At 37.2% G+C, this 18,377-nt stretch overlaps 1 protein-coding gene across 3 annotated transcripts in view; it reads right to left on the reverse strand.

Annotated features, from left to right (window-relative positions):
- Positions 1 to 18,377, reverse strand: part of LOC126458352 (nonsense-mediated mRNA decay factor SMG8) — an 86,076-nt gene that overhangs the window by 21,053 nt on the left and 46,646 nt on the right. For 2 of the 3 annotated variants that reach the window (XM_050095317.1, XM_050095316.1), the window contains exons 11-13: positions 18,093 to 18,214; positions 9,442 to 9,603; positions 4,575 to 4,806 (exon numbers count right to left, since the gene is read on the reverse strand). In XM_050095317.1, coding sequence (XP_049951274.1) covers positions 4,575 to 4,806; positions 9,442 to 9,603; positions 18,093 to 18,214 — 516 coding nt within the window. The remainder of the gene's footprint in view (positions 1 to 4,574; positions 4,807 to 9,441; positions 9,604 to 18,092; positions 18,215 to 18,377) is intronic. The other variant, XM_050095318.1, reaches the window with a different exon arrangement.

Raw genomic sequence — 18,377 nt, forward strand, 5'->3', positions numbered from 1 at the left:
TCTGTTTACATTTCTCTTTATTAAGGATGTAATTTTTTACTTTGATTTATTACATAATTTTGAGCTCTACTTTCAATCTCCTCTGAATATCCGACCTTTTTAGCATTCCAACCACCACCTGTTCCCAAAAGCGACCATTAATTTTGGTTCTACTGCAGTTTATTTGTTGAATACTATGGAAATGCAGTCAATCTACAAGGAAGATTGGTTGTAAATGACATACAGTCCACCCCAGAATGTGGCTCATGTGTGTGGGACCTGTACCAAACAGAACTAACAGTGATATTGAACATACACAGAGAAAAGCAGCAATAATAGTCACAGGTTTGTTTAAGCCATGGGAGAATGTCGTAGAGATGCTGAAGAAACTGAACTGTCATGCTTGAAGGTAGACAAAATCTATCACGAGATGGCTACTTAAAGTTTCAATAACCAGCTTTAAATTATGACTCTAGGGATCTGCTACCGTCCCCTACAAAACACTCCCATAGGAGTGGTGATGACAAGGTTAGATTAATTTCACCACACACAAAGGCATTTCATTCTTCCCATGTTCCAAACGTGAATGGAATGAGAAAAAAGCCCTAACAACTGGTACAATGGGACATATCATCTGCCATGCACTTCACAGTGTTTTGCAGAGTGTAGATGTACGCGCACAAAATGAAATCTTAATTTACACATAGATCCCTTGCAGTGTTCAGACATTCACACAACTTTTCTGTTGGTTTAAACACTGTATCAATACACAGATAGATACCCATACAGAAATTCCAATCACCATCTAAAGCAGACAAGAGGAGTTATCAAAAGATCTGTTCCATTTTCTGCTCCCAGGAATAACTAAAATGGTATCACTTTTTCATTCTATATCTAATACAGAATGGAATCTATATCTAATTTAGATGGAAATAAAAGAAAGGTTCACGAATGGGATTACAATTCAAGGCGAAGGGATATCAATGATAAGGTTTGCTGATGACATTGCTGTCCTCATTGAAAATGAAGAATAATTACAGGAACCACTGAATGGAACGGACAGTGTAATGAGTACAGAATATGGATTGAGAGTAAATTGAAGAAAGATGAAACTAATGGGAAGTAGCAGAAACAAGATCAGAGAGAAACTTTACATCAGAATTGCAGGTCGCGGAGTAGACGAAGATAAGAAATTTTGCCACCTAGGCAAGGATGGATGGAACAAGGAGGACATAAAAAGCAGACTAGCACTGGCAAGAGGTGCATTCTTGGCCAAGAGAAGTCTACTAATATCGAACACAGCCCTTAGTTTGAAGAAGAAATTTCTAAGAAGGTGCATCATTGTATGGCAATGAAAATTCAAAATTTCATTTAACCTTATATTTCAATTGTTTAATCCTGATTACAATGATGCAGCTTGTTTTGCTAGAATCCAGAGCAATTAAAACTTACAGCTAATTGAAGTTATGACATCATCATACAATTAAAAACGTTTTGAGCTAATTGGTAGCATAGGAGGACTGTTACCACACATCCAAAAGCAGACAATCCCAACTTTCTGAGAACATAGCTTAAATTATCAGATATAACTTAACTTGCATTATAACATACATTAACAGTCCAGATCCTCAAAATTTCAATTGCCTATTTCATTTTAATGCACACAAGATTCAGAACTTCGATGATATATTTTTGTTGCTATTTTTTCTGAATCAGATAACTCCTTTCACTAATTAATTCTGTCATTAACTAAGATTTTGAATAATTTGGGATCATAAAAGATTTATTTCAAATGGAAGCCATACTCATAAATAGGTGGTTTTAGGTGACAAAAGAATAATAATGTTCTATATACTTTTACAATTTACGAAGTTAATCTGATACATTTGTTCATAAACCAAATAATAATGAATTCTTAGAGTCCATACAGAAGAGTAAAATCTAACCTAACTGATTTTCAAAGCATTAAGTAGTTTCAGAAATCGCATCATACTCTTACACCTGTCTTTAAATAGCAAACCTTTCCCAAAAATAGTCAATCTGTGACTGGTGAGTAACTGAGTGTCACATCCATGATGGATCACATTACAATCTGGCAAGCAATGATGTAACATCTCTCTATTAAGCTTGTGAGAGTCTGCAGCCAGGAAGTAACTGGAAAACATTCCTGTACCTTAGAGTCTGTGGCCAGCCAGCACACAGACATCAAATCACATATTAAGTTCGTGATAGGTAATCACATGAGTGATATCTATGTACAAAAGGTCCACCACCAGTATTCATATTTGCCACAAATACGTCAATTAATGTAAAGAGTCTACAGCCATGAAAGTTCTTTTATCTGTAGCATCTTGTGGGAAATAATAGACTTGTAACTTCAAAGTGCTAACATTCCACAAACACTATTTACTGGGCAGTGTTACTATTTCTGGTAGACACACTGCAAACTATATTGTTTGCACCATTAATTTCATATTCCTGTCACTTCATATTACACTGCTGTGAAATTCAACAAGTACCTTGGATCTGATTAATGAGTGGGAGAGTTCTCTTCCAGAGGTGTGTGTGAAGGAAGAGATGTGTGTCTCTTTACCTGTATAAACTGTTATTTGTAAAACCGTAACTGGCCACCAACAATGTTATGGTGCAGATAAAGTGGAATGAACCACTTTTAAAATTCATGTATCATGTGCTGTACATCATTTGGCACTATCCTTCATAGTATCAGTTTCCAGAATACCTTTTCAGTTCATCAAGACACGAGACTTCAAGATACGAAAAACTGAGTGCATAGTCAACTACAGGCAAGGGGAGTGTCGCAACCAGGTGAAATGAATCTGTGAACCACAGTACTTGAAAGATGAGCCTCATCATTTAAGAAATGCCTTCAGAAGAAATGCCTACTCTGAGAAAGAGATAAATAAAGCACTACATCCTATAAGGTCTCTACTGAAAATGAACCAATTAAAGAGAAAAATTTCCTTCCATTGGTAAAAACTGTAACTGACCGCATCAGCAGAGTACTCCAAAAACACAGATTTGATACAATGTTTAAATGAACAAGAAAGGTGTGCGAATATTTGAACATTGCAATGGACCTATGTCTCCTGCTTGCCACAGCAGAAGTATATAAAATCCCGTTGACTTACAGTCAGGTGTACATAGAAAATACAAAAAGAAGCATTAGAACCTGCTTAACGAACAGAAAAGTAATTCTTGCTTGGACCATATGGGTATATCAGCAGTATCAGATCATGCATTGGGATGAGGGAACCACCAAATTTGTTTCTCTGATACTGTGATTTTAGCAAGCTCTAATCAGTACTGCACTATGATGTACACAGAGGTCATATATTGTAAATTCGAAAACCCAAAAATGGCTTTAACAAAAAAAGAATGATTGAAATTTGAAAATTTGTAGGCATTGTTGCAAAATAAACAAACAGCAGTAACTCCTGCCCATTACAAGCTCAATAACTTATGTCGGCATGACTAAGTGATCTTAGGCAGCAGTCTGATGACATCACAATCCAACCATTGCATGGATACATATAAAACGTTCAGCTTGCTCAGTTTGTCTGAGACTGTAACTACTTTCCAAGTCATTAAAGATTGTGATAATGTCTCTAGCACTGGAAGATGAAATGTAAGACAAAGAATCATGCCTTGAACCACAGTCTAATGGCCATCACATAAAAATCAGCAATAAAAGCATTTCTTCAAAGATAGCACACAACATAGGTATTATCTCATATTATCCATCTTGCAATGGACACAAAAACTGATGATAAAATTTCTTCTAACAGTAGTTTCCATAGAAAGTAGTAATATATGATATGAGCTTTCTGTATACTGGGTCAACCAGAAATCTATCAACAAACACTCTGAGCTTGTACAGGGTTACTTTGTGAGCCTTTTGGTGTAAGAAACCCAAAGCATCTGGTGGCTCTTTACAGAATAGTAATGTAGTTTGTTACCACTGTTACCATTGTTTCTGACAAGAAACCTTCACAACAGTGAAAAAGCATGTAATATGTAATCACCAAAATACACAACACAAAAATCAGGATTTTGTTTCACATAGCTATGTATAGCTGATGTGACTGGTGTTGCTGTTGTGACAGCTCAGTATAATGTCACTATATTGCTCTTCCAATGCATTCAGTGAACCCATACTCTTCATAGGAAACATGTCCATAGTACTGCTGTGTATCACTGTTAATGCACAGTTAACACTGATGGAAAACAAAACCCTAGACAGAAAAAGCAGTACTGAACGCAAACTTGGGTACAATGAGGTAAAGGGGGCATTAATACTGTCAACAGCAGGTGCCGCCAGTGAATGGAAACAAGACACATAGTGCATATCATCGACATTTGCACTGTCTTGGGCTATTTTCAGTGCAATGCAGTTATTTAGCTAAGTGGGTCAAGGAACCAAACAAAATGAAATAATTCTATAACGAGCTGCCAGAAACCATGGGTCCCTTACAGCAAAATACTCAGAAGATATACCTGAACAACCTCTGAAAGTTTTTTTGGTGGAATTCCAGTTCACCCTGTATATAATCAATAATCCATATTGGTGGCAATACCTATGATGCTCCAGGCGCACAGTAACATCCCATGGAAGTAGATATGCAGAACCTCCGAGCAGTCCAGCTTGCTGTTGATCTTGCAGACCTAGGTTGTGAGAGTACAAGCTGCTTGGTCCCAAGCATGTCAGGGCCCAAGATGGGAACTGTGGCAACAAACCAGCCGGTGACTCAGTATGTAACATGCCCGGCAGGTATTCTGTTGTTGAAGGCTGCCGTACCAGAGATTTATCTGCAGACATGAATCATTGTATCAATGCATCAGCTTAATTTATGATCACAGTTTTCATTGTTTCACACCAGTGTATCACATATCAAATTTGGAAGGTAAGCAGAAAGAGGGAAAACCATGATGACCCACTTCTTCGTTGACAGCTACAAAGGAACAAAACATTACATATACAAAACAAAAAATAAATTGACAGAAAAATAAGACTGTCTCAATTTTTTTTTTTTTTTTTTTTTTTTTTTTTGGTAAATAAACTGGACACTCTGTTTTCTTTAGAGCAAAGAATAGAATACTACAAGACATTTTTAACAACTTCTGTCAGAGTAAAACCTCGTAATATAAGTATGTTACTTCAGTGTTTAAAATTGTTAAGGGTGATATGAGAGATTTTCAGTGAAGAGAATTTTTTTATTATTAAATTAAATCATCTTATAGATAGTTTAAAAATTTGTGTGGGTAACTAGACACACCTGTGAAATATTTACAGAAAAGCATTTTTATTTGCCATCAACTGTATATATTAGATTTATTCTTGAATGGTTTTGATTATTTCAACTGTCATAAACTGGAAGAAAAATGATAACACCCGTTGGTTTAAAAATGGATATTTCCCAAAGAAGAAACTTGAATATACACTTTGGTGCACATACGTGCCTTCTAAGAGAAATATGCATTTTTAAACCAGCAGATGTTATAATTTTGAGAAATATGTGTTTCTAAACCCACAGATGTTATAATTTTTCTTCCAGTTGATGATGGATGAAGCAAACAAAATTAGTCAAGAATAAATGTAACATATACAGTTTATGGCAAATAAAAATGCTTTTCTACATTATAAACAATTATTTGGCTAACTGAATATATTTTTGAGAGATTGTGTTTAAAGATGTAGTGTTATTTTGCATATCAAGAAAATGTAAGTTCATTTTTAGCTTACGGTAGTGGCCAATCCAAAGCCATATTTCTACCATATCATTTATCATAAAAAAACTCTAACAGCATTGTTAAAATGTAAGAACATTTATTCCACTCTGTACAAATATGCAACAATGTTATCTTAGCACTGTGCTCATATTCTGAAATACAAACAACTTCAGCTTCCATATCAACATACTTGGACTCCCACTTAAGAACTAAAGATCTCTATTCCAAAGCGAAAACACTGCCCTGTTTAATTCTCATTCTTGGCAAACCTAACCAGAAGTCCTTTCAAGGTACTCCATATATATTTGGATGCACATTGCTACCTATGAATTTTTTCCTGCTTTCCAGCCAAACATGTAATCACTCCTTCATTTACCAGTTATTACTTATCTAATGAACCATCTCCAGCCATTAGTGACATTTTCCATACACTGCTGTGTATCCCTGTATAATGGTTCTCTAGGTTCTAGGTCTGGAGTACAGTAATTTTGCTGATACTTCCTAGTTTCTGGTTAAATTTGTGCATTCCAAATTATATGCTCTCAATTTTGTACATTTAGAAATTCTTGTAAAACCTGCAACTTTTTAGAGTTGGCATTCAACTGTTTAAACTTTAGCATGCATTATTCAGTGATAATATTATGGAGTGATAAGCTAATACTTATATGAAAGAGCAGGCCTAATAATGAACAATAACATGAAAATGCAGGCAAAGGACTATGAACAGCAAGTGAATGGGTTACCACAGCCAAGGCAAACACAAAGCAATGTCCCATGACAGTAGCAACAGTATGCATGTCTACTTGTGTCACGGAAGAAGAAGATGTTAGAAAAAATATATACATAGAGATAAAACAAAGTATTCTTCAAATTGAAAGAGATAAAAATTTAATATTGGGAGACTGGAATTTCATAGATACAACATAAGAGAAGGAAAATTAGTAGAAAATGTGGACTTGGGGGAGGGGGAAACAAAATAGGAAGCTGTTCAGTGGAATCTTGAATGGAAAACTATATAATCACTGCAAGCCATGAAGGCTAACCTGTATTTATAGCCCTTGTAGACATTTTTTTAAAAAAAGAGCTAGGGACAATATTGAGTGGAATACATTCTTTGTTATCAGGGATAAAATATAGGGAATGAAAGCTTACCTACAATGTATACAGTAATCAGACTGAATTTCTAAGAGTGGAGGGACACGAAAGGAAGCAATAACTGAGAAGAAAGTGAGAAAGGGCTTTAGCTCAACCTCCTTTTTATTCAGTTAAGTAAGCAGTAAAAAAAACTAAAGTGGTACACGAAAAACAAATTCAGAGAGAAGAAATAAAAGCTTTAAGGATTGCCCTGAGATTGTAATTCTATCAAAGGCAGTAAAAAACTTGGATGATTATTTAAACAGAATGGATAGAGCCTTGAAAAGACATTATCAAGAGAACCATAAATAAAAATGAATCATGGCTAATACAGCATAATCAAATTACGTCAGGTGATGCTGAGCAAATAAGTTTAGCAACTGAGACACTAAAAACAGCAGAGGAGTTTTGTTACGTGAGCAATAAATTAACCGATGCAAGTATGAGTAATAAATGAATAAAAAACCAGATTGGCAACAGCAACAAAATATGTTCTGAAAAAGAAAAATACTTTAACACTGAATATAAATTTAAGTGTTAGGAAGTATTTTTCTGGACATTGTTTTAATAAATTTAAATGCCTTTTACTTGCTTTAATCTATATTTAGTTATGTTTGAGGCTTGTTTTGCTTTTTAATTTAAGGTGTCTTCAGTGTATTTAATAGTTCTTCATTAGCCTGGCTGAAATCTTTGTTTTCGCTCAACTGGTCAGAGGTTAGAGGTCACTCCACAACTTCACTTATAAAACAGCAACACATTTTCACGTCACAACCTTTTGTTTTGTAATTTTCATATTTCATAAGCTAATTGCTATGAAACACCACTACTGATATGGCGATAACTGTGCAACTCTTTTACGACAGAAGCTGCTCACAGTTCTTTTAACAAAAATCTTCTGCTCTTGCTAGATCAGTAGTGGTATTCCATAGAAATTTTCTGAAGAAATATTAAAATTACAAAACAAAAAGATTTTGACATGAAAATGTGTCGATGTTTTATAAGTGAAGTGACAGTGTGATATCTACCTTTGACCAGATGAGAAGAAACACAGATTTCAGCTGGATAAACTGTAGCACACCTAGGGCTGGACTACTGTATATTCGGCCACCACACTCACAGATATGCTTTGTGAGCAGGGTATGGCCCCTGCTTCACTATGGGAGGTTGTTTGTCAACAGAAGATTTGATGGGCTGTTTATCACCAACCCTCCTGCAGGCTGCCATAACATCTGGGGGCACAAGTCACACTTATATAGGACACTCAGGTCGCAGGAATCTATTTGTGTCTGTGTGGTCACATGTTCCGTGCCTATTATTCCTCTGCTGATGGATACTTAGGTCGCCACTCAGTCCCTTGACAGTGAGTTCCACTCGGTCCCATACCGACTGTCAGCCACCCCGAGTCTATGCTTCGGACCACAATGCCTGCTGCTGCTGCTGCTACCAATCAGACAGTGCCATCTCATGCATTTACCGAGGTCATCAGCCACTGAACCTTTATCAGTTGCGGCTGACAATCGAATCTGCATCTTGACAGTCCATGAGCACACAGCCACATAGTACATGCCAGTCATCATCCTCAGCATCTCCTGGCTCATCACCATAACTGACAATTACAGACTTCGTCACTGTAGGCACCCACTACACATCTTCAAGCTGGACTTTTCAGTTGTGCTTGAGTGTGGATTGTTGTCCTCTAAAGCTGTCCTGAGTTGAGTTCATGATTAATAAACAAAGAGTAGTTGTTTCAACGTATAAATTCCATCACTGCCTGTTACACCACTTGACGAAGGTTACACCACAAATGAAGAAACATTCACTCCACTGAAGATACCTTAATTTAAAATATCTGAAATATAAATAAATACAGATTGTAGCAAAAAGTGCGTTTATATTCATAAAATAAATATTTACATACCTGCTGTGGAAGATAGTCACACAAACAAACTTGTCATTCTTTTTGGAATGTAGCCATATATGGAAGAGAAATGTGGATGCTAAATGGTACAGACAAGAAGAGAATTGAAGCTTTTGAAATATCCTTTCACCACAGAAGAATGCTGAAATTACATGGATAGATCAAGTAACTAATGAAAAGTTACAGACCTAAACTGGAGAGAAAAAAGCTTTATGGAATGAGGGGAGGAGGGCAGAGAGATTTTAGTTGAAAACTGAATCTAGTAAGCAGGTTCAAATGGGAAAAAACGGTAGTTATGTAGATATGAAAAGATTTGCACAAGATAGACCAGTATGGAGAACTGCACCAAAGCAGTCTTCAGACAGGTGGCAGCAACACCAAGACCAAGAACAAGAACAACAACAACATCAACAACAACACATGCAGCAGCAAGAAAAATTGTAGTTTTCATGCATGAAATCGACAAATGGAGGTTGCATATCCAAACATAAAAACTGGAACTGGAATACTTTTACACAACGAATTGGTGTTTCTGGGCAAATAGAAAAATAAATGTCTTCTTATCACTTTTCGGATGCATCTTTTAGGCCAATTAGAATTTTCTCAGCTGATGAACATGCATGTTTTCTTTAGTTTAGATATGAATACAGCAAATAAATTACCTTTATTAGGATCATTATCAGCATCTGAGACTTGTATTACAATCTCGTGTCCGTCACTAGGGCTCTGCTCACGTGGTGGATTTGGATGAGGACTAAGACGGCTGCTGACAATCTCTTCCTGGATCAAATCACTGCCTGCGGACTGACCTGATACAAATCCGGCTGCATGCACAATCAAATTGCCTATACTGGAACAGCTTCTCTAACACTTAGCACACCCAAAATGTGAAAAACAAATTTAATGATTCGAGTGGAAACACAATCGTATCTTATTCTAATCCACTTGATTATTGGTTATAGTTTATTTTTATAAGTTACAGACTGAAATTACATCACTGATGAATCTTGAAAAGACCACTGACATAAAGAGTAAGTTTCCATTCAAACTAAATTAACATTACCTCTCAAATAACAAATCAAAAGACAATAAACAATGCAATGCATCATAAACCTATCCAAAGTGTTAAATTCTAAATCCTTGAGAATTACATATTAGAAGACAATTATCTTAATCATAATCTCCTTCAACTCCAGTTTCCCAAATGTGTGCATATCATTCTGCCATATATCAGTTTCTTCTTCAATCCCCTCTCTATTTGTTTCTTCAAAGACTCCATGCATCATTTTCTCTATCGAAATGTTGCCCTTGCCCCTTTAATATCTGCACACAGGCATTTTATAGCTGTTCTAGCATTTTTCACTTTGATTATGTCACCAATTAACAAAAGGCTACAGAATCAACAAGTATTTTATGGTTAAAGCAATTAATAATAAGAAGAAATTACCTCCAGTCGCTGTTGACTGACTGATTTTTCAATATCCAATGAATTTCACGCAAAAAACTGCATTCTCATACACAAAATTCCCTTTTTTAGTATTATACCTGCTTATGCTTTTCATTTTCTTTCAGTCACCGAATACTTCCAACGTCCAACAATAAAAAAACCTCAGTACTTACACTTACACTTTTTGTACATAGAGGATTTGACTGATGAAAATGACCATTACACAATGGTTCCAAACAGTGACAAAGAAAACAGATTAACCACTAACAGAAAATAATCAACATCAAAACTGATAACAATATTCACATAATGAGGAGGAACTGTAAGATTTTTTGAGTGTAAGACCTATTTCATTCCTGGAGTACACAGTAATCCATTTAATTTCCTTGGACCACTTTTTTTCCTCCTGTATTTCTTAATTTAAAGCAACATTTAAGAATGTACGTGCAAAAGGCTAGAAACAGATCTTCTTTGAGTTTATCATTTGATTCTTCACTATGATGAATAGAAATGTGAAATGCTTATGTGATTTTCTTTTCCTCATGCCACCCTGACTCAAGTCCCAATCTGGATTCTACTGTAAATCATTAGTAAATCACCTTTGCTTTAAAGACTCCTCAAATTCTTTCAGGTTAATGGTCTCCAAGAATTCACTTTCTTTCTTATGAGGCTGTTGCAGGCCTCTTTTACATCACATGGTTGAAATGCATGTCAACTACTTTCCTTATGACAAATGAGGAAACACACAGGACCATTACCATCTTTCCCCTTCTCTTCATGTAGAATCAGTTGAAAAACTGTCCCTCTAATATTTATAAATACTTTGACACAATATATTAACAAGGTGATACCTAATAGGTCTCTGCTCTTCTGATTGTTCCATTCTTTGAGACAAGAAAAGCATTTGTCAGACTTGTTAACTGAGAGTACTTTGAAAAGGTGTGGTTTACATACAAAATAAATAACCTGAATGTGTGGTTTACACACAAAATAAATAACCTTAGAGACATTTGTGCAGTCCATCCTCCAATAGTGCTCAATTGCTCTGGATCCATATAATGTCAGAATGAGTGATGTAATTGAAAATGTTTGGAGAAAAATTGTCTAATTTGTGACTTATTTATATTATGAGCACTATAGTATTATAGAGAATCTCAACAGACTTATATGGGATACTTTACAAGTAAGGATTCTAAAAACGCTATTATTCAAATGCTATGAATATGTTTTTACAGAAAATACCATTGTCATACCACCCCCATTGTTCACTAAAGAGGTCCGTCCAAAAAATTCCAGAACTTTCAAAAATTCACCCACAAAATTTTTCTATGCTTACCTTTTACTGGTTTTGCATGGTATCCTTGGAAATATTCTCCTCCACAATTGATACACTTCTCCCAATGCTGTTTCCACTTCCAGAAGCAGTCTCAATACAGCTCTTGCTGGACTGCATGAAGTGCCATCTGCAAATTTTCTTTTATCTCATCTATCGTAGCCAATCTTCTTCCTTTCAATGGGGTTCTCATCTTTCGACATAAAAAAAAAAGTCTGCAGGGGCCATGTCTGGAGAGTATGGAGGATGAGGCAGCACAGTGCTTTTGTTTCTTGTGCAATAGTCATGCACCACCATGGATGGAGGTGCGGGTGGGTTATTGTGTTGCGCGAGAGCTATGAATTGTCTTGTCACATTTCATGCCGTTTCCTTCTCACATTTTCTAGCAGGCGTCGGCGTCGCAACACGACCTGATAATACCATCAATTAACAGTTTGTCCCTGAGGCATGAATTCACGATGAACTAATGCCACAAAGTCAAAGAAAACTATCAGCACAGCTTTGACATTTGACCTGACCTTATGAGTTTTTTTTGTCTTTGAGAACCTTTCCTGATCCACTGTGAAGACTAAACCTTCATCTAAACATCATAACTGTAGATGCATGTCTCATCACTGATTATGATTCTCTTAAGGAACATCTCATTCTCATTTGCATGATTCAAAAGCTCTTCACAGATTGTGAGGTGAAGGTCTTTCTGGTCCTGACTCATGAGCCATGGGACAAACTTCACAGCAACACAATGCATTCCAAAATATTGTATCAAGATTTCATGACATGATCCAACTGAAATGTTACATTCTTCTGCAATCTCTCGGGCAGTCACTCTTCAATTGGTATGCTCAATTTCGTTGACATTCCTGAAATGAGTGTCACTGGTAGACATCGAAGGGCATCCTAAACGAGGGTCATCTTTCGATGAGGTTTTGGGATTGCAGCTGGATCATATTGTTTTACCTCAATATTTTGGCTGGCAACCGTACAGTGGAAGACACTCACCTGGAGAGGGCTGGACAATAGCCAGCTGAAATATTGTGGCAAGAAGTCAACTTGGTCTGGCTGCAATCCCAAAACTTCATAGAATATTCAGTATGTTGGGAAAACTTCAAGAATCATGAGGGTCATCTTTTACTTCTGTCTGGCCATTTTTAAACCATGTGAGCCATTTGAAACACTGAGTACAGCTTAAGCATTCATCACCATAGGCTTCCTGCATCATTTGGTGTGTCTCTGTAAAGGTTTTCTTGAGTTTCACGCAAAATTTAATGCAGACACTTTGCTCCTCTAACTCTGCCATCTCGAAATTCACAAACTGTGTGACACAATGTTCTACTCAATATGGCACTGAACAATATCTAACTGACAAACAACAATAAAGCTTCTGGTAGTTATACATTAAACACAGGCTTGTGCAGGGATGCCAACCTCATTTCACTCCAACATACCATTGGCGGGAAATTCCGAATGTTCCGGATTTTTTGAACAGACCTCGTACAAAGCATGTGAGAACACCATTAATAAAATTAAGGAGATTCTTGCACATACAGAAAAGTAGAGGATCTCTTCCTCAGTGCACTGCACATGCATCTGCAAATCAGACAGAAAACAGATAACTACTATTACTAAAACATACACTCCCCATCCATACATAGGTGGGTACATAATTCAATATGTTCAGTCACCTGGAACCTACTTTGATTCCTGATACAAAGAATAATCCCAGTAAACACTCCAATTGCTTTAATGATGACTGGTGTTTTTCGTTTCCTATACTCTGTAGTTTCCTCTGTATCTCCAACAACGCATTTCTGACATTATTCATGACCTGTGTCCACTTTGAAGTCAATGTTACTGGTAGTTCTGTAGTTGATGTTGCAAGTATTCCCAAATAGCTAATGGCTGAAATTGTTTCCTATTTCTTTACTGGTTTCTTCCTAGGTTCTCATCAATTTTCTACTGTTTATCAGAAGTTCAGGGGTGTTTCCATATTCAGTCATTCCATCTGTTATTTCGTTATTATTTAATTATTTACAACAGTTATTTTTTATACTTTAGTTTGATAGCAAAGCACCCCAACATTTACTCTATACTGGCATAACTTTAACATAGGTCCTTATTCTTCACTTCTTGTAGCAACAATGGTTTTGCAGATCTAGTCTTTTTAACATTTCATGCATTCTTCTTCCCTTAAAAATTTGAAAACACCTTATTTCATAGTGGAACTTTTTTGTCTATGTAATACATCTTTTGATTTAATTTATTATGGTTTTTTCCCCTCCTGACAATACAAAAATTTCTTAGAATTATTCAACACTATACTTAACAATAAGTTTGAGACAGAGCTGCTGGCGAGGAGGCAAAATGTGTAGTACTGTCAAAACATACACAGAAAAGTAAATGTGACACACTATCTAGCTTTCAGAACTAATAATGCCTTCCATGCAGAGAAGAGGGAGATATTTGGGGAAGGTTAAAAATGAAGGACAGGTCATCCAGGTTGCAGGATGAGGGGGACTCACCTGTGGAAGGAATCATTAGTTCCAAAATCTGAATAACAATAACACTAAGAATATTAATAACTTTTACTTTTACATGTGTCTGTCAGCAGTACCACACATTTCACCTCCTACTGGCAAGCAATTCTAAATCAAATTTATTAATTTCCTCCATTGAATTTTCCTTTGTATGTTGAACACTGTATTTTCCATTCTGTGGCAGTAAGTAGTTCTTTTTTCCATAACATGTATAATAAAGTGATCTCTTTTATTATTTAATTTTTACATGAAAGCTTATTCCATTTTTGCAGACACTTGACTGATTACCAGACACCTCTAACAACAACCAACCATTTTCTTTAAACAGCCTATTTTAATACAAGGAAGGAAAAGATGATGTTCCCCAAATGAATTTATCACTTTGAGGTCATGTGTGCATTGTTGTGAAACTTCCTGACAGAACAAAACTGTGTGGCACACCAAGACTCAAATCTAAAACCATGTCTTTTGTGTGCAACGCCTGTACTAACTGAGTAATCCAAGCTTAAAACTGTGAAGGCAAGTTGTTGGAGAGTCATTCAGTAAAAGCAATGGCCACATAAATCAAGGGTTTGGCTTTTTAAGTTGACAGAGACTCAGTTTTCTTCTGTCAGAAAGTGCCACAGCAATATACAGGGTGAGTCACCTAACGTTGCCGCTGGATATATTTCGTAAACCACATCAAATACTGACGAACCGATTCCACAAACCGAATGTGAGGAGAGGGGCTAGTGTAATTGTTTAATACAAACCATACAAAAATGCATGGAAGTATGTTTTTTTACACATACCTATGTTTTTTTAAATGGAACCCCGTTAGTTTTGTTAGCACATCTGAACATACAAACAAATACGTAATCAGTGCCGTTTGTTGCATTGTAAAATGTTAATTACATCCGGAGATATTGTAACCTAAAGTTGACGCTTGAAACCTCCAACGTTCAGTTGCGTGTTGTAACAAACACGGGCCACGGTCGGCGAGCAGCATCTGCAGGGACATGTTTACGATGACGACCGTGTTTACGAGTGTGGCTGTAGTGCACTGTTGTGGTTTGGTCTAGCTGTCACAGTGTCCACATGTAGCGCTTGCTGCTTTTGTTATTCTGCACTCGTCTCCACACGCAGACCAACTGTAGTACACCGTGTTACCAGACGTCTGTGATAGTGTAGTGTTGTAGGAACTGTGACCATGGTGTATTCGAACTCTGATAAGGCGGAGATGATACTCATCTATGGCGAGTGTTGACGAAATGCAGCTGAAGCCTGCAGGGTGTATGCAAAACGGTACCTGGACAGAGAGCATCCAACGTGCCGCACATTGCAAAACATCTACCGCCAACTGTATGCAACAGGTATGGTCGTAGCACGCAAACGGGTCCGTAACAGGCCCGTCACAGGAGAAACGGGTGCAGTTGGTGTGTTAGCTGCTGTTGCCATGAACCCACACATGAGTACATGGGACATTGCGAGAGCCGATGGACTGAGTCAAAGTAGTGTCATGCGCACACTGCATCGTCACCGCTTTCACCCGTTCATGTGTCGCTACATCAGCAATTACATGGTGATGACTTTAATCATCGAGTGCAATTCTGTCAATGGGCATTAACAGAGAATGTGTTGCAGTTCTACCTGTTTACCCATGAAGCGGGTTTCACAAAGCACAGGGCAGTGAATCTACGGAACACGCATTACTGGTCCGTGGACAATCCTCGCTGGCTCAGACAGGTAGAGCGACAGCGACCGTGGGCTGTAAATGTATGGCGCGGAATCATTGGTGACCACCTCATTGGTCCTCACTTCATTGCAGGGGCCCAAACAGCTGCAACATACATCGCATTTCTACAGAATGATCTACCAACGTTGCTCGAAAATGTCCCACTGGAAACGCGTCGACGTATGTGGTATCAGCATGATGGTGCACCTGCACATTCCGCAATTAACACTACGCTGACCCTTGACAGGATGTTCGACGGGCGTTTCATAGGACGTGGAGGACGCATAAATTGGCCAGCCCATTCTCCTCACCTTACACCTCTGGACTCCTTTCTGTGGGGTACGTTAAAGGAGAATGTGTACCGTGATGTGCCTACAACCCCAGAGGATATGAAACAACGTATTGTGGCAGTCTGCGGAGATATTACACCAGATGTACTGCGGCGTGTACGACATTCATTACGCCAGAGATTGCAATTGTGTGCAGCAAATGATGGCCACTACATTGAACATCTATTGGCCTGACATGTTGGGACATACTCTATTCCACTCCTTAATTGAAAACGGAAACCACGTGTGTACGTGTACCTCACCCCTCATGGTAATGTACATGTGCATCAGTGAAAAAGACCAATAAAAAGATGTTAGCATGTGGACGTAATGTGCTGTTCCAGTCTCTTCTGTAACTAAGGTCCATCACCGTTCCCTTTGAATCCCTACGTAATTCGGTGCTCTCCGATACACACGATCGAACAGCGGAGGAGTGGTACTCAAGCCTCAAATTTAGGTTACAATATCTCCGGATGTAATAACCATTTTACAATGCAACAAACGGCACTGATTACGTATTTGTTTATATGTTCAGATGTGCTAACAAAACTAATGGGGTTCCATTTAAAAAAACGTAGGTTTGTGTTAAAAAACATACTTCCGTGCATTTTTGTATGGTTTGTATGAACCAATTACACTAGCCCCTCTCCTCACATTTGGTCTGTGGAATCAATTCATCAGTATTTGATGTGGTTTACGAAATATATCCAGCGGTAATATTAGGTGACTCACCCTGTATACTCTGTCCTGTATTGCAGATTGTGGAAACCACCCTTACACTGTGAAAAAGCATTTTTATCCATGCCTTTTTTTTAAAAAAAAAAACAGGAATGCTAGTGTAGCAAGGTGGCAGGAGAGATACTATGAAGTTTGGAAAGTACAAATGAGGTACTGACAGAATTGACGCTATGAAGATAGGTCATAGTCAAAGATAGGCCAGAGTCCATGTTCGGGGCACAATCGCAGACACACTTTTTATCTGCCAGGAAGCCTCATGGAAACAAAAATTAAAACACAAGCAGCATTTACTTGTGGACAAGAAAATATGCAGAAATTTCTTTGATTCATTCTTATAATAATTTGCCTCTAAGCCAGATTTCATTATCTTTTACTTCTCTGAACATTATTCTTCCATCAAAATTGTGATTGTTCCCATCATCTCTGTCTTGCCATTTATGTTCACTAATCATGTATGTCAACACTGTAGGAAAAGATAGACCACTACTTACTGTAAAGAAGACACGTCAAGTTGCAGACAGGTGTGATTAAAAAGACACTCATATGCAGCTTTCGACCACAGCCTTCGTCAGTAGACACACACACACACACACACACACACACACACACACACACACACACACACACACACAAAAAAGAAAATGAGATGTGCTTGCCCCCCTTTTGTGTGTGTGTGTGTGTGTGTGTGTGTGTGTGTGTGTGTGTATGTGTGTTTCTTTACTGACAAAGGATATAGCTGAAAGCTACATGTAAGTAAGTAGCAATCTATCCCATCCCATTGTTTAATCATGTATGCCAGTCATTTGTTTCCCTTTGTCCAAACAATCTCATCTATTCTTTCTCTGTTTTATGATGTAACCTTCTCACTTCGATTTTCTTCCTTTCACTTTCATTTCCTACTTTGTTTCCTCATTTTCTTTTTCTGCAAAACTCATAACCTCATAGACTTTCACTCCCACAAGAAACAAATTAACTTATCTTCTCAGTGTATCCATGTCTGAATTATCAAAACTGTCAGAAAAAAAGCAAGTTAACATGTTCAATACACAACAGAGACGTCATTTAGATTACAGGCAATTATAATGTCATTTCTAACATCATAATAATATCTTGTTGTAATAAGAGTTTTAGTAGCTAAGAGGAATACTACAGCAGCCAAATTTTATGATAATATGAGTAATTGTTCCCTTCTGACCTGGATTTCTTAAATTAGCTTACCTAAGCTGAAAACTTGGGTATTTCCTTGGGGTGTATTAACCGTAAGTTCCTTGCCCTCCACACATTTTGCTGAACTATCTTTCCTTTTGCTGTTAGCACCATTTGAGAACAGTTGTGCAGCCCTGATGACATAAAGATAAATAAGTAACTAAATAAATAAATAAACCAAATAAAAGAACATCAAATACTTTCTTATAATAGCGTTTAACAAATGTGAGGCATTATTACAAAATTCAATTCTGAAATATGCATTGTGTATCTTTCAAATAGGATGCACACATAACA

This window comes from Schistocerca serialis, chromosome 2, assembly GCF_023864345.2.
Source record: "Schistocerca serialis cubense isolate TAMUIC-IGC-003099 chromosome 2, iqSchSeri2.2, whole genome shotgun sequence".
NCBI lineage: Eukaryota > Metazoa > Arthropoda > Insecta > Orthoptera > Acrididae > Schistocerca > Schistocerca serialis.